This window comes from Mus musculus, chromosome 11 (genome assembly GCF_000001635.26).
Source record: "Mus musculus strain C57BL/6J chromosome 11, GRCm38.p6 C57BL/6J".
Classification (NCBI taxonomy): domain Eukaryota; kingdom Metazoa; phylum Chordata; class Mammalia; order Rodentia; family Muridae; genus Mus; species Mus musculus.
In genome coordinates, this window is record NC_000077.6 from 88,971,897 (window position 1) to 88,992,492 (window position 20,596).

Genomic DNA, 20,596 nt, shown 5'->3' on the forward strand with positions numbered 1-20,596 from the left:
ACAGCCAGGGCTACACAGAGAAACCCTGTCTTGAAAAAACAAAACAAAACAACAACAAACAACAACAACAACAACAAAGATTTAGAAAGGCAGCTTGAATTTGATGATCACATTTTGATGCTATGTCATTTAGCAGCTTTTTAATGCTTGAGATGAGGTTGAAGAACCAAGAAAGGTGTGAGTCTTTTCCTTAAAATACACAAGGCCCCAAAGCAGCCTTCCCTGATTTTTGCAAAGATTGACTTCAGTTGTAAAGAGAAGTCAGAAAAATATTAATTGAATCCTTGGCTTTTGAAAACGCTAGTTCAGAATGCAAAAGGATGATTAGGCACCATCAGCACCAATAGAATAGATTAGAGATATTGGATCTCACATTTATGATGCTAATCTGATAGTAAATTCTAAAAGTCTTAAGAAAAAAAATCAAACTGTCAGATGTCTTAACTGTGGTAAGCAAGGGCATTTGGAAAGGGATTATAGGGTAGGTGTTCCTAGAATCTGTTTTGTTTATTCCTAGAAATAATCCAGAAGGCCTCAGCCCTCTGCAATATGCATAAGGTGGGGCAAAGACCAGCATTAGACTAATGAATTCAGATTAACAACACCCTAAGAGGCCTCCTGCAGGTGCAGATATCCAATTGAAACCAGCCTTTCCTGTCAGGGTCAGAGAAACTCAGCCCCAGAGCAATGAAAAGACTTAAAGTCTGTTGTTGACACTTCTCAGGTCCAGTGAGGTGCATGGAGTCACAAGCAGACACAGGGTTGTTTGTGTTTCTTGTGATCCGACACAAGAAGACCACCATCTTCACTGATGCCAAGGAGTCAAGCACGGTGTGGGAGCTCAAGCGCATCATTGAGGGCATCATGAAGAGGCCTCCTGAGGAGCAGCTGCTGTTCAAGGACAACCAGCTCCTTGATGAGATGAAAACTCTGAGGGAATGTGGCTTCACTTTTCAGGTAGCAAGGCCAGAGACCCCAGCCACAGTGGGCCTGGCCTTCAGAACAGGAGATGTCTTTGAAGGCCTGGAGATCCACCCCTAATCTTTTCCTCCACCTCTTCCAGACGTGAGGAAGGATTCTGGAAACAGTGCTAAGGAACAAGATGTGCAGTGAGGGCCCCACAGCCAATTCCTAGAGACCTAGAGACCCATTCTCTAGTTGAAAATAAATAAATAAATTGGCTGTCTTTTAAAATAAATATTAAATAACCCTAAAAGCACAAATACTGCTCTCGCGTCATACTGTATTCTACCTCTCGACTGGAGGTGGCCAGCAGCCAGCAGCCAGCAGCAGCCATCCCTGAGGAGAAAGGAACAAAGCTAGAACAGGGCGTCCGTAGGGGATGATTCCCTCTGGGATGATAGGGCCTGCTACAGGCAGGACTGGTCGGGAACAGCAGGCTCTGGAGTGAATGGTGTGGTTCCTGAGTGTCTTCTCTGGGTACCTAGGCACCACCTGGAGTGTCTGAAGACAACTACAGTGTAACTTATATATAATAAATAAATCTTTTAAAGAAAATCTTCCTATTTATTTAGCTTTCTGACTCTCTGGACCGTCAACACTTTCAGAATACTGTTCTGCCTCAAGATGAGGAAAGCACTTGATCTGGTCAGGGACAGAGGACACACTGAACTCCCTGAGGCCCCCAAGGACGTGTGTGTGTGAGTTTTAAACAGTCTTATGAGAACTTTAAGTCTCGCATCACGAGAATGTCTCATTTTCTGCTTGGACACGCACCACAATTTGGTGCTTTCCTGACCTTTTTGGTAGAAAAGTAAAAACCTATTACAGGGGTTCGAGTCAGGCTTGCTGCTTATTAATTTTATAGATTTTTGGTTTGTTTCTGTTTAATTACACGAACCGATATCGTAGCAGCTATCCTGACAGTCAACTTGCATGTATGTTCAGCCCTGAGAAAGAATGGGGAGCTCGCGAGGGGAGCCTTACAGACCTACTTGCGCCCCCAGGCGGCGCACGCTAGCTGCTGCTGGGGGCGGGCCGCCGGACCACGCCGCTGCGAAAGCCCTTGGAACCTCTCGGCTTCCGTCGAGCATGAGCAAGATGGCAGCCTCCGAGACGGTTAGGCTACGGCTTCAATTTGACTACCCGCCGCCGGCCACTCCACACTGCACGGTCTTCTGGCTTCTGGTGGACCTGAACAGATGTCGAGTTGTCACGGATCTCATCAGTCTCATCCGCCAGCGCTTCGGCTTCAGTTCCGGGGCGCTCCTGGGCCTCTATCTGGAAGGGGGGCTGCTGCCCCCTGCCGAGAGCGCGCGCCTGGTGAGAGACAACGACAGCCTCAGGTGCGCGGGAGCGCGCGGGGGTGGGGGTGGGGGCGCGCGGCTCGGGGTGCGGGTGCGGGTGGGGGGCGCTTGCTGGACCGCAGGATGCAGGATCCGGGTAGCGAGCTAGCCAGCTGCGGAAAGGCAGGTTCGCGAGATCCTGAGTGGTCCAGCCCAGGATGGAGCATCCTTCCCCGGGTTCCCCGGGACGCTTCTCATTTCAGGGGGACTAAACTTGGAGCAGCTCCGGTGCTCAAGAGCAGGGCCAGTACTCACTCTGCCAGGCTCTGTGTGCAGTGTGCATGGCGCAAATATGCCACAGACCCGCCTTCTCTGGGCTGCACTTGCAGGCAGGAAGCAGAGATGTTTTCTGAGTAATGTATGGAATGGCCCACCTTAGCGCCTTGGCAGTGTCCACTTCTGGTGGATTTCTGTGTCTCATTCAGGTGTCATTGGGTCCCATCCAATTGGTATCGGAATGCGTTTCACGTGTCACACAGAAGGCTGTGTGTTTCAGTAGCTTGACTGCTTGCATCTCAAAGCCCTAGATTTGATTCCCAGCTGGCTAACCAGGAATCCCTGCACTGAGGAGGTGAAGACAGACAGGAGGATCAGGAGTTCAAAGTATCCTTGGCTACATAGGTCAGCCTGGCATATGTGAGAGCTGTTTAAAAAAGAAAAAAGGTAAAATCAGGCTGGGCGTGGTGGCGCTCGCCTTTACTCTCAGTAGTCGGGAGGCAGAGGCAGGTGGATTTCTGAGTTTGAGGTCAGCCTAGTCTGCAGAGTGAGTTCCAGGACAGCCAGGGCTACACAGAGAAACCCTGTCTTGGAAAACAAAAGAAACAAATGTGAGACAGAGAGAGAGAGAGAGAGAGAGAGAGAGAGAGGCCCGAGTGGAGGTGGCGTACACCTTGTATCCTAACTCTCAGAAGGCAGAGGCAGGCAGATCTCTGAATTTGAAGCCACCCTCGTGAGGGCTGGGTAGAGAAACCTGTCTCAAAACAACAAGAAGGAGAATTTAATCGTTGTCACTGAAGTGAGTATCCAGGAGCGACTACAGTGTGACTAGTTGGCAGGTGGCTTAGTTGTCTCAGATGGCGGGCTGATGCGATTGGTCATACCAGTTGGCATACATACTGATATAGTCTATGGTCCCACCACTTCCAACCACACCTCTAAGCTTCCGCTGCGGTGAGTTAAATTTGGAATTATAGGCCTGGCGTGGTGGTGCACGCCTTTAATCCCAGCACTTGGGAGGCAGAGGCAGGTGGATTTCTGAGTTCGAGGCCAGCCTGGTCTACAAAGTGAGTTCCAGGACAGCCAGGGCTATACAGAGAAACCATGTCTCGAAAAACCAAAAAAAAAAAAAAAAAAAAAACCCAAAAAAATGGAATTATAAAGCAGGCTATTTCTTGCTTGCCTTTGTTTAGTGTTGCTTTCTGTCGAGAGTGCCACATTTGCAAAATTTCTTCAGAACATCAGGGAAATTAATTAGAAACACTGACCATATCTTTGCATCAGGAATACTTAAGTCAGGAATACTATGATTTGTTAATCATTCTGCTTCAGGTGGCAACTTGAAATAGTCCAAATTTCAAACCTCTCCTCCTCTCTTCTCTCCTCTCTTCCCCTCCCCTTCTCTCCCTTCCCTTCCCCTCTTCTTCCACCTTCTCCAACTCCTCCCCTTTCTCTCGCTCCCTTTCTTTTTTGAGGCAAGTTCTCTTAGTGTAGACGAGGAGGCTGGCCTTGAGCTTTGGAGGTCTGCCTGCTGCTGACTCCAGGCAGCCAAGCCTCTTTTCCCCTCTTACTGACAGAAGTAAGCTCATTCCCCAGTGCCCTTTAAAGGCTATTTAAACAAGAGAGAGGGCTGTGTCCCCCACCTGTTAAATTCACTCCCTGAAAGGTACCCTGCCTAATGACTTAATAGCTTGCTGCTGGCTACAGTTACTACTTAAATTAATGAATCACCCATGAATTACACTCTTGTAATGATGTAAAAAACAACGGTGAAACAACGGTTACAAGCAGTAATTGCAGCAGATGACAGGGAGGTTTCTCCTAAATGCCTCAACTGGACAATTGGGCCTGGAAAGACATTACCTCTGTGGGCCTGAGAATGTCACTCAGTAAGTGAATGAGTGCCTTCCTGGCTAGGATGCCTGAGGCCCTGGGCTCAGTCCAGGGAGATAGAGAGCTGGGTTGCAGCTAGCCCTGGTGGTAAATGGTGTAGACCATAGGAAAAAACTACCTGTGAGGGATGGTGAGACGGCTCAGTGGTTAAGAACACTGACTGCTCTTTTTGAGGACCCCTGTTCAGGGTTCAGGTCCCTCCTGATAGATAGCTCATTATAGTCCCAGGGGGAATCTGATGCCCTCTTCTGGCCATCATGGGTACTGAGCACACATAGCACACACACGCAGTCAAAACAGCCTTACAAAGAAAAAATATATAAAATCTGAAAAAATATTTTAGAAAAATAGCAACTAAGTATTTATGGGTTTTTTTAACTTATGTTTGTTTTTTCCTCCTTATAATTGTCTTCCCCTGACAGATTTATTGTATGCATATATGTCTACAACTTAAATGTATGTGTGCTCATAGCATTGGGTGTGCAGGCATGTGTGTAAACGTATGTGTGGAGGCCAGAGCTTGGTGCCTAGTGTCTTTCTCAATACCCTTAGTTTCCTGAGACCGGTCTCTCACTGAGCCTGGAACTAAGTTAGGCTGGCCTGGCTAGTGAGCTCCAGGTGTCTGTCTATTGCTGTCTATCTCTGCCTTCCCAGTGCTAGGACCACAGATACACACCAGCACACTATGGCTCCAAAGCTAGGTTCTCAGGCTTGCCCAGCAAGTACTCTAGTGATTGAAGTACTGAGGGAAGCAATTTACTTTACTTAGTCCTGTTTATTTTTAATAGTTCCTCAGGTAAAGAGAGGCCTCTCAGAGACCCTTCTCACATCCCAGTTGATTTTGAGAGGTCCAGCCCTGTGTATCTCATTTGCAGACAGCCACTCCCATAAGTGAGTCTATGTATGCAGTGGCTAGGTCAGCTCTTGTATTATTTTCTCCCCTTTCCTCTCGGATGTCCCCTGAGCCTTGGAGGCGGGGATGGAACACATTTGTGTGTCATCCTGGTACAGGAGTCCTGTGAGTCTTTCTGGTGTCACTGTAGTTTTAGTAGACCTGCCCCCAGATGAGCGTGGTAGCCATCTCCTGAGTCAGTGCTAAACTCACCATCTCGCCATTGTGAGGACAGAGAAGCAAGGACAGAGGTCCATGGCCAGTGACACATATTGGGAAGGAGAGGGGGCTGGAGAGATGACTCAGCGGATAAGAGCATTGACTGCTCTTCTGAAAGTCTTGAGTTCAAATCCCAACAACCACATGGTGGCTCACAACTACCTGTGTAATGGGATCTGATTTCCTCTTCTGGTGTGTCAGAAGACAGCTAAAGTGTACTTATGTATAATAATAAATAAATCTTTGGGCCAGAGCAAACAGGAACTGAGTTAATGGAGTTGACAACCGGAGCGAGTGGGATTGACTCAAGTGAGCAGAGGTCCTAAAAATTCAATTCCCAACAACCACATGAAGGCTCTCAACCATCTGTACAGCTACAGTGTACTCACAGACATAAAACAAATTTAAGACAGACAGACAGAGAGAGAGAGAAAAGGAGAGGGGCTGGGGAGACAGCCCAGTAGTGCAGAGCTCTGCCTGCTCTGTAGGGGATGGGATCTTGAGTTTGGTTCCCAGCACCCACACACAGTGATTCCCAACTACCTATGTTCAGCTGTAGGGGATCCAACGGTCTCTCTTGCTCCCAGAGGGGGCGCGTGCACACACACACACACACCTCTTTAGAACTGAGAGAGAAGTGGAGACATCAGGCAGTGGTGGCGCACACTTTTAATCCCAGTACTTGGGAGGCAGAGGCAGGTGGGTGAATTTCTGATCTCGAGGCCACAGAGTGAGTTCCAGGACAGCCAGCGCTACACAGGAAAAAACAAAATCAAATAAACAGAGACATGGAAAGTAGACTCACAGCTACCTGAGCAGAGAAGGTTCTCAAAATCAAGTTGCCCTTTGTCAGTTTTGAGATCTCAGTGGGATTCTCATCCGGAACCATTTTAGACAAGCCTTAGACACACTGAGCCATAGACACACTGAGCCATAGACACACTGAGCACCCTGCCCCGCCGCCATCCCAGGTTTACATAAATATAACCATCACAGCTGAAACAATTCAGGACCCAAACAGGAATAGGAAAACATTGTATTTTATTATTTTAAGTGCTTTAATTAGCATATCGTTATTATACATATTTGTAGGGTACAGTGTGTCATTTCAGGATATATATACACATATATGTATATATATACACATATACATACATACATGATAATGATCAGAATTGATTGGCATATTTGTCTCCTTATACTAGTTTTCTTGTTTTGTTTTGTTTCTGTTGTTGTGTTGTTATTGTTGGTTTTTCTTTTTCTTTTTTTTTTTTTTTAAAGATTTATTTATTGATTATATGTAAGTACACTGTAGCTGTCTTCAGACACTCCAGAAGAGGGCGTCAGATCTCGTTATGGATGGTTGTGAGCCACCATGTGGTTGCTGGTATTTGAACTCTGGACCTTTGGAAGAACAGTCGGGTGCTCTTACCCACTGAGCCATCTCACCAGCCCATTGTTGGTTTTTCGAGACAGGGTTTCTCTGTATAGCCCTGGCTGTCCTGGAACTCACTGTGTAGACCAGTCTGGCCTCGAACTCAGAAATCCACCTGCCTCTGCCTTCCTAGTGCTGGGATTAAAGGCGTGCGCCACCACTGCCCAGCTCCTCGTACTGTTTTTTATTTGGGGGACAGTGAAATTACTGTCTTTTTTTTTTTTAAGATTTATTTATTTTATGTATGTGAGTACACTGTCGCTGTTTTCAGACACACCAGAAGAGGGCATTAGATCTCATTATAGGTGATTGTGAGTTACCATGTGGTTGCTGGGAATTGAACTTAGGACCTCTGGAAGAGCAGACAGTGCTCTTAGCCACTGAGCCATCTCTCCAGCCCCCGCACTTTCTCTTTTAAAGGTTTATTTATTTATTATACGTAGCTGTCTTCAGACACTCCAGAAGAGGGCAGCAGATCTCATTACAGATGGTTGTGAACCACCATGTGGTTGCTGGGATTTGAACTCAGGACCTTTGGCAGAGCAGTCAGTGTTGTTAACTGCTGAGCCATCTCTCTAGCCCTGAAAGCCCTTTTTCAGACTCACCTTTAATCTTCACATTTGGCTAGCAGAGAAAGGTTGATCACTGAATTCAAGCCAGGTAAAGATACCATTGTCTTCCAAAGAAGGAAGGAAAAAAAGGAAGGAAGGAAGGAAGGAAGGAAGGAAGGAAGGAAGGAAGGAGAAAGAAAGAAAGTGGAAAGCGTCTTGTGTAGCTCTTTGAGGACAGTTAATTATTGTCCACCACTGCTGTCCTATACTACAGAGGAACATTAGAATTTAGTCTTTCTATCAGAGTGTACAGGAGTGTCTTACCTTCCCCCACAACCTCCTTAGGTTCTGATAACTACTACCTATTTTCTTTTTCTTGTGATTTTTTTTCTTTTTTTTTCTATTTTGTGTGTGTGTGTGTTTTTTTTAATTGGGTATTTATTTCATTTACATTTCCAATGCTATCCCAAAAGTCTCCCACATGCTCCCCCACCCACCCACTCCCACTTCTTGGCCCTGTCATTCCTCTGTGATTTTTTTCTTATTAAGTCTTCATGTAAGTGAACATGTGTGGCATTTGTCTTCCTATAGCATGCTGCCCTCCCACTGCCTCCATACTAATGGAAATTATATACCTTTACAGCTGAGTAACATCCCATTATGTATATGTGCGGCACATTTTCCCTACTTAATACTCAGATTCATTGTATGTCTTTACTCATTCTAACACAAAGCCGGACGGTTAATATGTTCGCCTTTTAGGATGGCTAACACACATATAAGAAGACGATTGTTAGTTTAAAAAAAAGGGCCTGAAGTTGGGGCATCTGAGAGAAGATGGAAGTTGGTGTTTATTTGTGTGACTGAAATAAATTTTGTATGTATGAAATTCTCAATTTTTAAAAATTTATATTGTTAAAAAAAAAAAGATTGTGAGTTTTGAAGTTAGGCAAAGCAAGGTCAGACTATCGTTCCTGTTACTAATCTATCAGCTGTGGGTCTTAGCAAGTTACCTATCTGAGTTGTATTTTGGGACCTCAGAAATGAAAGATAACCTAGTTTGTGGTTAATGTATAAGTTAGAGAAAAACACATGGGCCCCAGTATACATGAAGTTAATAAAACTAGACCCAGTGAGCCGGGCATGATGATACACACACCTTTAATCCCAGCATTCAGGAAGAAGAGACTGTGGATGTCTGTGAGTCTGAGGCCAGCCTGATCTCCATAGTGAGTTCCAGGCCACCTAAGGTGGCATAGCAAGACCCTGTCTCAAAACAACAAAGATAAAACAAAGCAGCAGGGGGCTGGTGAGATGGCTCAGTGGGTAAGAGCACCCGACTGCTCTTCCAAAGGTCAGGAGTTCAAATCCCAGCAACCACATGGTGGCTCACAACCATCCGTAACGAGATCTGACTCCGTCTTCTGGAGTGTCTGAGGACAGCTACAGTGTACTTGCATATAATAAATTAATAAATCTTTAAAAAAAAAAAAAAAAAAAGCAGCCACGTGAAAGAAAGAGCTGTGTTGTGTGGGTGATTTTGTGGCATCTTCCATCCTTAGCTCTGTGACAGTCTGCAGTCTTGGCATTGCACCAGTGCACGCCAGGCCTGTGCTTGTCGGACCTGGGCTCACCTGAGCCTTCTCTCCTCTTCCAACAGGGTTAAGTTAGAAGACCAAGGACTCCCTGAGAACCTGATAGTAAGCAATGGTGGCGACTCTAGTTTCCCATGCAGGAAAGCAAAGAAACGGGCTTTTAAGTTGATGGAGGATGAGGAAACAGATCAGGGATACAAGTCTTTGAAGAAGCACTGCAAGAGGCAGGAGGACAGCGGCCAGAATGAGAAGGCCTCGGACCTGGAAACTAAACTCCTCCCAGATGAGACGGGGCGGACAAAGAGCAAGAAAAAGAGCAAAGTGACAGGCAGCCCAGCCGAAGAGGATGAGGAAGAGACCAAAAAGAAGTCTTCAAAAAGAAAGGAGAAGTGTGAACCGAAGAAGCAGACCAGGGCCTCCAAGTCTTCCAAACAACAGACGCCTAAAGAGGGGGCCTCACAGAACTGCAGCTTCCCCAGGGCCTCCCCCAGAAGCCTCGGTAAAGCCCGAAGGAGAAGCAGCACGGGGCTAAAAGGTAGCTCAGGCCACCTGTCAGAGTCTGAGTCCTGCCCAGAGTCAGTCAGCGATGGCCACTGCAGTGTCATGATGCAGGAGGTCACCTTTTCAGAGAAACTGTCAGCTGAGCTGTTGAAAGATGCACCTGCTACCAAGACTGCAGCTGCCAACAGGCAGGCCTCAAAGCCTGGCTTTACCTTCAGCTCCGGCAAGGGCAAGGCCTCCAGAACCTCGTCATCCAGTTCAGACTCCAGTTCAGAGTCGGAAGACCAGTTCCTGGTGTCCAAGAACATGCTCGAGGGCGCATCTGCTGGCTTCTTAAAGCCAACTGGCCTCTTTGCAGGGCAAGGGGGTTCTGGTCCAGGGCTGTCATTGGAGACTCCGGGTATTATGGGATGGAAGTCTTCTGACTCAAACCGGGGCAGACAAGCTCCTGGTCCTCCCAGTACGCCTGTCCCCACCAGTTTGGGAAGAGGATGGGGGCGAGGAGAGGACTTGTTGTTTGGGAAGGGACTGAGGGGCCGGGGTGTCCGGGGCCGAGGGCGAGGGCGCGGGCAAGCGGTCTCCTGTGTCTTTAATAGAAGCTCTGAGAGTCAGAAGCAGAGACAGTTAAATGATATTCTAACAAACTCATCTGTGGTGATCCAGGTAAGCGTGTGATGTTTGTGAGCTGCCCTCCTCCCTTCCCCATGCAGCTTTTCTCAACCTTGTGGCATGGCGTGGGCTCTCATTCCCTCGCCAGTAATGAAGGCACATGTCTGTTTTCCAGAATCCAGTAGAGCCCCCCAAGAAGGACTATAGTCTATTACCACTGTTGGCAGCTGCCCCTCAAGTTGGAGAAAAGATTGCATTTAAGGTATATTTTAAAACAGCACTGACCATAACAAAAACAAGGTTACCCCCCCTCCCCCAGCTTCCTTAGTGAATCTCATTAAGTAATGTTGACAAAGACAACTGTCTGCAATTGTCAGGAGTCATGGTGGGGCCTCGGATGGGTGGGAGTGGCCACCTCTGCACCGCCCAAGTTCTTGGGGTAGGAAGGAGGAGTCCTAAGAGACTGAAGGGTTTTTTCTTCTGTTTTAGCTTTTGGAACTCACATCCGACTACTCTCCTGATGTCTCTGACTACAAGGTAAGCCTGTTTCTATGAAAATAATGAAGTTAGTTGGTGGTGGGGTGCACCTGCTGTCCCAAGCACCCAGGACTCAGAGGCAGGAAACCATTCACAGCTAGCCTGGACAATATAATGAGCCTCTGTCTCTTTAAAAAAAAAAAAAAGATTAAGTTCAGTATATGAGAAACTTGTCCAACATAGCACCCACCTATAATCCTAGCACTCCGGAGTTTTGGATATGAAGCCTGCTGGGCTAACATAGATCCCTTTTCAAAAGCTTTTTTTTTCAAAGATTTATTTTATGTATATGAGTATACACTGTAGTTGGTTGTGAGCCTTCATGTGGTTGTTGGGAATTGAAATTTTAGGACCTCTGCTCACTCTGGTCAACCTCGCTGGTTCTGGCCCAAAGATTTATTAGAAATAAGGACACTGTAGCTGTCTTCAAACCCACTAGGAGAGGGCGTCAAATCTCATTACGGGTGGTTGTGAGCCACCATGTGATTGCTGGGATTTGAACTCTGGACCTACGGAAGAGCAGTCAGTGCTCTTAACCACTGAGCCATTTCTCCAGCCCGTGCTGATGTATTTATATAATACTTTAATATTTGCGTGGGTAATGTAGACACTGTTGGTAAATAATGTCATAAAGTGAAGGTGCGAGGCCCATGGACGTTTATCATGAAGTCTCTGAGTCTAGTGTCGCTGATACTTGAGAAGGGGACTGAATCAGAATGAGGAGCACCGTGTGGGGGACAGGGGACCATTGTGCTTCTGAGGATCAAACTCTGGCCTGTCCTAAGAATAAATACACAGCTCTGCAAAGGCAAAACAAGTGAGAAACAGAGCACCTCTTGTCTGTGCCGAGGGTAAGGTTAGGCGCCGATGCTGGGGCTGGAGAGACCTCTCAGCTTCAAGGAGGGCTTGTTTGCTGCTCTTAGAACGGGAGTTTGTTTCCCAGCATCTGTGTCAAGTGGCTCAAAAACCCGTCCGTAACTCCAGCTTCAGGGGATCCAGCACCCTTGTCTGGTCACAGGCACCAGCATGCAGGTGCACCCACTAACACATACATACGTACATACGTACATACGTACATACATACATACATACAAATAAAATCTTTTTAAAAAAGAGCTGATTGGAAGCTAGGTGAGGTCATGTTCACCTTTGTGATCCCAGCACCCCGGAGGGAGGCGGAGGCAGATGGATCTCTGAGTCTGAGGACAGCCAGGTCTACAAAAGGAGTTCCAGGTCAGCCAGGGCTTTTACTCGGAGAAACTTTGTCTTGAAGTACAAGGGAAAAGATCTCATCGCTTGGCTTCAGTATATGGCCCCATTGCCCATTTGTCTTCCCATTGTCAACCATATGCACAGGATAGTGGGTCCTCTTTTTAACTTTTTTTTATGGTTCATTTATTTATTTTTTTCAAAATATTTATTTATTTATTAATTTATTTATTATATGTAAGTACACTGTAGCTGTCTTCAGACACCCCAGAAGAGGGCATTAGATCTCATTACGGATGATTGTGAGCCACCATGTGGTTGCTGGGATTTGAACTCAGGACCTTCAGAAGAGCAGTCAGTGCTCTTAACCACTGAGCCATCTCTCCAGCCCCCAGATTCATTTATTTTTATGTTATGTTCATTGGTGTTTTTGCCTGCATGTATGTATTTGAGGGTGTCAAATCCCCTGGAGCTGCGGTCACAGACAGTTGTGGGTGCTGGGAATCGAACCCAGGTCCTCTGGAAGAGCAGACATTATTGCTCTTAACCCTTGAGCCATCTCTCCAGTCTCTCCCCCCCCCCCACTTGATAATTTTGAGAGGCAGTGTTTTAACTGTGTAGTCCAAGCTGGCCTTGAACTCATAACCCTTCTGCCTCTGCCTCTGGAGTGTCTGGATTTCAGGCATGCACCATCACACCTAGATTCAGTGCATCTTCATGCATCTGAAAACCAGTTTTGGAACCTGGGGACCTGGGATTTTGAGCGGCCCCAGCAGTGCTAGCTTGGAAGCACCACTGTGTATGTGGCTCTCCCACTGAAAGCTGTCCTGCTACTCCTCACTCGAACACATGGCTTTAGCCTGCTTTCTTGGCCGTGCCTCATCCATTCTGGGGAACTATAATAGCTTTTTACCTTTTGTCGAGTGCTGTAGGTATCTGCCAGCCATGACTACCGTGTGCCTATTTTACCACTAACAATTTTTCTGTATATTCAGGTAGAGTGCCTATAAGTCTGTTGTTTTTATTCTTCCCTAACATGTTGATTTATGGAGATAAATTTATATTACATAAAAGTAGCCATTTAAAGTCTATTTACTCTGACCTTTAATACAGTGTTTTACATAGACATTTTTGACACAGTCTTTTATTTTTGGAAGGAAGGAAAAATATTAAGTCACGATCCAGAGACCCAGCAAGTGGACATAGAGGTCCTCTCCTCGCTACCGGGTGAGTGTGGCGCATGCTCGATCCATCTCCTAGTGGGTAGGAGACTCCATAGCCACAGTAGCTCCTGCACAGCCTTTCCTCCTGAGGAGTGCTCTCCCTCAGCCTCCACTCACCTGGGACTGCAAAAGCAATTACTTCTCAGAAACCTAAACTGGATGCAGGCTCAGGGAGGTTACAATAAAGACTGCTAAGGAGACTCTGCACCCGATCACCTTGAGGACCATTACGCTTGGGCGTCCTTTTCTTACCTCTGTCTTGGGTTAGGGCTCAGACTCATGGCTTCTGCCCACTTGACAGGTGGGCGTGGAGCCCAGTCTGTGCTGCATTCCCTTCCTCTCCTCTCAGCTTGGCTGTGCTCACTCAAGTCTGATCCCGGGCACTCAAGGGCGGAAGAGTCCGGAGAATGGCAAGCTTAAGCGCAGCCTGAGCTGTCAAGTGGGATACGTTCTAAAGCTATAACGTACGGCGAGAAGACTAGAGATGGCCTGCCTGCCTAGCATATACAAAGAAGCCCACGTCCAGCTCCAGCACTGCCTGAAACTGGTGGGATATTCCTGTAATCCCAGAAGCCAGGAGGCTGAGACGGGAAGATTAGAAGTTCAAGGTCATCCTCAGAGTTACAGTCAAAGAGTTAGAGGTCAGCCTGGGCTATATAAGACCACGTCTCAAAACAAACAGCAACAACAAAAAAGCAAAGCCAAAAAACCCCACAAAAAAAAACAAAAGAAGAAAAAGAAATTTAAAATAAACCAGAAAGGGAAAGTTATAAATAATAGGGATATAGGGTGTGTGTGTGTGTATGTGTGTGTGTGTGTGTGTGTATACATACATACACACACACACACACATATATATATATGTGTGTGTGTATATATATATGTGTGTGTGTGTGTGTGTGTGTGTATATTCAATCATTTCAGTGAACAAAATCCACTCAGAAGGTTGGCAAATGAACATACTTTTGTGTATTAAATATACACACATTTCAGACATTTTATTTTATATGTATAAGTTTATACTTTTACGTATATTTTTGTGATGTTGGAGATTGGTTGACCCAGGGCCTGGAATGTGCTAGAGGGTGGCATATTACTGTAAATGGCCCTTTCTCCATTATCCCTGGTTAGCTACACCCATCGATCCTTATAGCCTGAATGTGGGCTTTTACTGTATATCGCTTACTGTATATAATATGGGTACCTAAGCAGGAAGATGGATAAATAAGGAGATGATGGAGTTCCTGGAGGAAGTTCAGGACCAGAGCATGACCTCAGAACCCATGTTAGACAAAAGCCTGGCATGATAGTGGGTGCCTGGAACCCACCCCAGTGCTGTGGAAGTGGGGACAGGTAGAGTTCTGGGACTCGGTGACTAGCCAGCCCAACCGGCCCAATAAGAACCTGTGTCTCAAAACAACAACAAACAGGGGCATAGCCGCAGGAAGGGCTCATGGTTGAGGTGAGCAGAGTTGTGTGTGGCTTGGTCAGCAGTGGGAATGGTGGCGCTGTGCCTGTGAGCTTCCCGAAGTTAATGGATTGTTCTGGCTGTGACGAACAGGATGACGGTGTCAGGCGACTCCAGCCAAAAGCTTTGCAAAGTGGCTCGAGTCACAGCACTCTGATGCTGAGGCAGGAGGGCTCCCAGTTTGAGTCAGCTAGGGCTCAAACCAACCCAAAAAGCCTGCCAAGTGAAAAAGGACACTTTCCAGAGCTGTTGCAAGGTGCAGCTGGCAGCACAGCACAGCTCAGCCTATCCAAGCCCAGAAGACACAGCGCCGCCCACAGGCGCAGGGAGGAAGTAGGAAGGCTGCAGGGGGCAGGCGGCTCTCCCTGGGACAAAGAAAAGGAACATTTGGTTTCTCAGCGTCTGCTCTTCTAGATCCAAATACACAGTACGCCTTTGCTGGTGGTTTGTATTAAAGATTATTAAAGTTTGGGGGTTTTGTTGTGTTTAATTTCAATTTTCTTTTGTGGAGAATTTCATACATGAGTACTGTATTCACATAATTTTTATCCCTCTTCCCCTCAGTTTTTGTTATAGAAAACATGTATTGTGGATGTATGTATATATGTGCTTATGTGTATGTTTAGGCATGTGGAGTTCAGGACAACTGGCAAGAGTTGGTTCTCTCCTTCCACCATGTGGGTACTTGGCCATCAAACTCAGGTCTTAAAGCTTCTACAAGCACCTCTGTTTGCTGAGCCCCTGCTCCTCCTCCCGTTTGCTTGCTTGTTTGCTTGTATGTTCGTTTTGAGCTAGAGTCTCGTAGATCCCTGTGTGGACCTTGCTGTGTAGCCAGTGATGACCTTGAGCTGATCCTCCTCCTCAGGGCTAGAGTTTCAGATGACCACAACCATGCCTAGCTTTATGGGTGCAGAGGGCTGAACCCAGGGCTGGCTGCATGCTAGGGAAAGTCTACCACCTGAGCTGCATCCCTGGCAAGGTTTTCAGTGCTTTGGTGAATATTTTTAGAATGTTTTTCAGACGTTCATAATTTTGCCGGTCAGTTACCGGTTGTTTGAATGGTTTTGGCTTGTATCAACATTTTTCTGATCCCAAATTACTGTCCAAGGCCGAAGCCTGCTCGTGTTTTAAAGTTTAGGCATACATGATTTTTGATGACAGCAGCTTTCTGTAACTTCCCTGGGGAATACCCGTGGTTGCACATTCTCCATGGGTGCACCCAGTGTGTTTATCAAGCCTGTGTCATTCTGATGAGGCGGTCTCATCTCTCAGAGATGCTAAGGCGGCCATGTCTTTTTATAGCTGTATTATACTCCCCTTTCCTATATGTCCCCAGGTAACACAGCTGCCTCCCAGTGGTTTGAAATCCCCATGAAGAACATTTTAACCACGGAGAAGTGACTTACTGTCTGTACCCTCTGGTTTCAGCTTTGAAAGAACCTGGGAAGTTTGATTTGGTCTATCACAATGAAAATGGAACCGAGGTGGTGGAATACGCTGTGACTCAGGAGAAGAGGGTAGGCATGCTAGCCACTCTTAACACTTTCCATTGATGGGGTGGGGGTGGGGACAAGGGCTGACATTGCAGCTTCCTGAACCGCTTGTGTTAAAATCCTAGAGGATCAGGGCTCTGGGGGCATTATCCTCCTTTGGAATAGCCAACAAGTGCCAAGTTTCTTTTTTTTTTTTTTTTTTTTTGGTTTTTCGAGACAGGGTTTCTCTGTATAGCCCTGGCTGTCCTGGAGCTCACTCTGTAGACCAGGCTGGCCTCGAACTCAGAAATCCGCCTGCCTCTACCTCCCGAGTGCTGGGATTAAAGGCATGCCACCACGTCCAGCCTGCCAAGTTTCTAAGTAGGTGCCATCATGGACTTCCCAGAGCCCACCTGAACCACACAAACACTATGTCCTTGACTAAAAGCACAGCACTGCTTTAAAATCTTAATCAGGTAGGTTTCCTTAGGGGATTGACTTGTGTCAGACTGTATAGTGCCCACGACTTGGAGAGCCATTGCTATAGCTTGAGCTTAGCCAGGAGACCAGACTAAGATCAAGAGGAAATGTGAGCTCCGAAGCCTGCACCGTGTGCCTGACAAGTTGTTAACTGCTCTCAGGCTCCCCAGTGTTGACCTGGAGTAGCATAGATGGCATAAAGAATGATATAACATGGCGATTCTGCCCTCTGACGTTCCATTTTATTTTAATTTAAGATTTATTTATTTATTATATGTAAGTACACTGTAGCTGTCTTCAGACACTCCAGAAGAGGGCATCAGATCTTGTTACAGATGGTTGTGAGCCACCATGTGGTTGCTGGGATTTGAACTCTGGACCTTCGGAAGAGCAGTCGGGTGCTCTTACCCACTGAGCCATCTCACCAGCCCTTATTTTAATTTTTAAATGAGATTTATTTGTGTATGTGTGATCGTGTACGGTCGCATGTGTGTAGAGGTCAGAAGACAACTTCCAGTTGTCTGTTCTTTTCTTCCACCATATGGATCCTGGGGCTTGGACTTGGCAGCAGGCACCTTTCCTGATGAGCCATCTCGCCAGCTCTAACCTCCTGGAAAGCACATGGTGGTGCCCTGTGTTGGGAGCCAGCAGTCAGCTATTGGTGGCAACTTCTGGGCAGCTTGAGTATGGTTAAGCAACACTCTGTCCCTCTTGTGCTTGCACTTGAAACATTGTGTTTATTTGCTATTATATTTCAGTGCTGAAAATTCACATTTTGTTTGAACTCTCAATCAGACTTTGTGCTTGCCTGTGTTTTTATTTATCTGTTTCGTTTTTTTTTTTGTTTATTTGTTTGTTTAGAGACAGAGTTACAGAGCCCTGGCTGTCCCAGACTGGTTTTGTAGACCAGGCTGGCCTCCCAAGTGCTGGGATTAAAAGCTTGCACTATCATGCCCTGCACTTGTCTGTGTTTTTATTTTAAGGTATAAGATACTTTCAGGGTTTTTTTCTCCCTAGAAACAGGTTCTTAGGGTTTGTGGCAGCATCAGATGGTTTGGCCTCATGTCCTGTGCTTCTATGATTGCAATATTTAAACATACTTTTTAAAAAATATGTAGAAAACCTGTAGTTTCCCCTTTTTGACACTAGATGGCTCTCATCATTCACCCTTGCAGAGTGCTAGGGGCGTCTCTATTGGTACACTGTGTGGTAGTTCTGTCCTAGGCAGATTAGGGTGCAGATTAGGGTGAGAACTACCCTGTGTCAGAGAAAGGTCATCAGCAGCCGCGTGCTGGCTGCCAGGCCCCACCTCAGCTCCCAGAGCCGCCCATCTATAAGGCGAATCTTTCTGACACCTTGGAATCTCCTTTTCACCACCCCAGACCCTGTTCTAAGTCAAAGGTTGAAATATGTTTAACATAGGCTGGAGAGATGGCTCAGTGGTTAAGAGCACTGACTGCTCCTCCAGAGGACCTGCGTTCAATTCCCAGCAACCTGGTGGCTCACAACCATCTGCAATGGGGATCTGATGCCCTCTTCTGGTGTGTCTGAAGACAGCTACAGTGTACTTACATGAAATAAATAAATAAATCTTAAAAAAAAAAAAAAAAAAAAAAGAGGGCTGGAGAGATGGCTCAGCGGTTAAGAGCACTGACTGCTCTTCTGAAGGTCCTGAGTTCAAATCCCAGCAACCACATGGTGGCTCACAACCATCCGTAATGAGATCTGGTGCCCTCCTCTGGTGTCTGAAGACAGCTACAGTGTACTTACATGTAATAAATAAATAAATTTTTTTAAAAAAAGAAAAGAAATATGTTTAACATAAAAGTTGATGCATTTCAAGTGATTAAACTCAACCGGGCAGTGGTGGCGCACGCCTTTATTCCCAGCACTCAGGAGGCAGAGGCAGGCGGATTTCTGAGTTCGAGGCCAGCCTGGTCTACAAAGTGAGTCCCAGGACAGCCAGGGCTACACAGAGAAACCCTGTATCCAAAAACAAAACAAAACAAAACAAAACAAAAGTGATTAAACTCAGTTTTATTAGCTTTGAAAGTATTTTCATTATCTAACCATTCTTCACAGAAACTTGCTTAACTAATCTATAGATTTTAGCTTACGTGGAGTCAAGAATGAATTAAGTGTGGTGTTTTGTCTTTTTCCCTTAGATCACCGTGCTCTGGAGAGAGTTGATCGATCCGAGGCTGATCATTGACTCTTCAGGTAGCATCTCGAGTACATAAGGTGTCTGGATCTGACCTCTGGCCTCGCCACCCCGCGCTCCGTAACCGCATTGTTTGGGACCATGGGTATAGCCTGAAGATTTTAAAAAGAAGACTAAATGTTGTGTAGACTTTCTGTTTCTCTTCACTTTACCATATTAGGAAAAAAAGATCTACCTCATCATTTAGAGTAACAAAGTTGTTAGTTTATAGATCCTTATTTCCTTCTGGCTAAATTCAGTAACCCACTTGAAAACCTGGGTGCTGACCAAAATGGCGGTGTGCTAGGCTCCTTCACACCTGTTTGGCTACCAGTAGCAATCGTCCGTAGGAGTTTACAGTACCACACACAAGAATGTGCTGTGCATCTTGCTTTGTTTCTTTTAAGTCACATTGTAAAGTACTAAGGCATGTTTCTTGACTTAATTTTTGACATGTGAGCTGTTCTGTGAAGCATAGAGCATCTCGCCCATTCCACAGTTTCTCCCTGCTCTCCTCAGGAGTTAGTGGGGTTGGATTTGTCAGAGGTGATGAGTTAAAGAGTCCTTTCACACTTTCCAGATGTGAAACACAGGACTCCTAGGAGCCCGCGCAGCCCGCAGTGGGGAGGCATCCTTGTTGTATTGTGTGGAGGAGCGCTGGCCTCCCACTGCCAGAAGGCTGGGCGTGAGCCTCAGACCAGGCTGGGGCAAGGGGCCTTGCTGCACAATGCAAGGAACTTGGGCTCCTCATAACTGAAGAGAGGATCTTAAACAGAAATTTCCTTTTCTGTTGTTTTCTTCAGCATGAAGCTAAAGGCTGAATATAAACTGCAAAATTGCTTTCTTTGAACGAAAAATCAGATTCCTCCTTCAACCTTGCAAATTTTTAAATAAAATCATATCAAACTCAATGTCCACTCTGAGTTATGTTTTCGTTCTGCCAATAGTTAACTTGGTTCATAATCATGTTCATAACAAGGAGGCTTGCTTTGCACCTGGGAGGCTAACACAGGAGGTTTACGAGTTCAGGGACAGCCTGGGCTACATCGTGAAACAGTATCTCAAAAAAAAAAAAAAAGATATATATATATATATATATATATATGTGTGTGTGTGTGTGTGTGTGTGTGTGTGTATGGGGGGGTAGAGAGATATGGCTCAGTGGTTAAAAGCACTGACTACTCTTCCAGAGGTCCTGAGTTCAAATCCCAGCAACCACATGGTGGCTTATAACCATCCGTAATGATATCTGATGCCCTCTTCTGGTGTGTCTGTCTGAAGACAGCTACAGTCTACTTACATATAATAATAAATAATCTTTAGCCTGGCGTGGTGGCGCACGCCTTTAATCCCAGCACTCGGGAGGCAGTGGCAGGCGGATTTCTGAGTTTGAGGCTAGCCTGGTCTACAAACTGAGTTCCAGGACAACCAGGGCTGTACAGAGAAACCCTGTCTAAAACAAACAAACAAACAAAGATAATAAAAACCTCTAGGGCTCATTTGCAGCTCTGAAAAAGGCAAGCATTTAGAAAAATACGTGTATCGTGTCCAGTGAATTAAAATTTGTTTTATGGAACTTTGGCTTTATTTATGTACACAGCCATGTGTTGACTGGGTTTCTTCCCCTATGAAGAAGTATTTGTGTATTTCTTTATAAAGGGCTGGAATGGGCTCAGTGGTTAAGAACACATTCTGCATTTACAGAGGACATGAGTTCAAGTCCTGACATCTCTGATGCCTTGAGCACCTGCCCCATGAGTGTATCCCCACCACCCAGACATAAACATCAT

The 20,596-nt window shown here is 46.1% G+C and overlaps 1 protein-coding gene and 1 pseudogene across 2 annotated transcripts; both read left to right on the plus strand.

Annotated features, from left to right (window-relative positions):
- Positions 1-741: 741 nt before the first annotated feature.
- On the plus strand, positions 742-1,118 carry 2210409E12Rik (RIKEN cDNA 2210409E12 gene; annotated as a pseudogene). The gene has a single exon (NR_003492.2). The product of NR_003492.2 is annotated as an RIKEN cDNA 2210409E12 gene (transcript).
- Positions 1,119-2,038: 920 nt separating this feature from the next.
- On the plus strand, positions 2,039-19,717 carry Coil (coilin). The gene is made up of 7 exons (NM_016706.2): positions 2,039-2,306; positions 9,173-10,271; positions 10,393-10,479; positions 10,707-10,754; positions 13,121-13,190; positions 16,083-16,171; positions 18,772-19,717. The coding sequence occupies exons 1-7, from the start codon at positions 2,053-2,055 to the stop codon at positions 18,844-18,846; spliced, it is 1,722 nt and encodes a 573-aa protein (NP_057915.2). The 5' UTR covers positions 2,039-2,052; the 3' UTR covers positions 18,847-19,717.
- Positions 19,718-20,596: the final 879 nt, after the last annotated feature.

Bases quoted from the DNA above. Each gene is read 5' to 3' on its own strand.
- Coil (NM_016706.2), top strand. From the start codon at position 2,053: ATGAGCAAGATGGCAGCCTCCGAGACGGTTAGGCTACGGCTTCAATTT. The intron at 2,307-9,172 runs GTGCGCGGGAGC...CTCTTCCAACAG, and splicing joins AGAGACAACGACAGCCTCAG to GGTTAAGTTAGAAGACCAAG. The intron at 16,172-18,771 runs GTAGGCATGCTA...TTTTTCCCTTAG, and splicing joins CTGTGACTCAGGAGAAGAGG to ATCACCGTGCTCTGGAGAGA.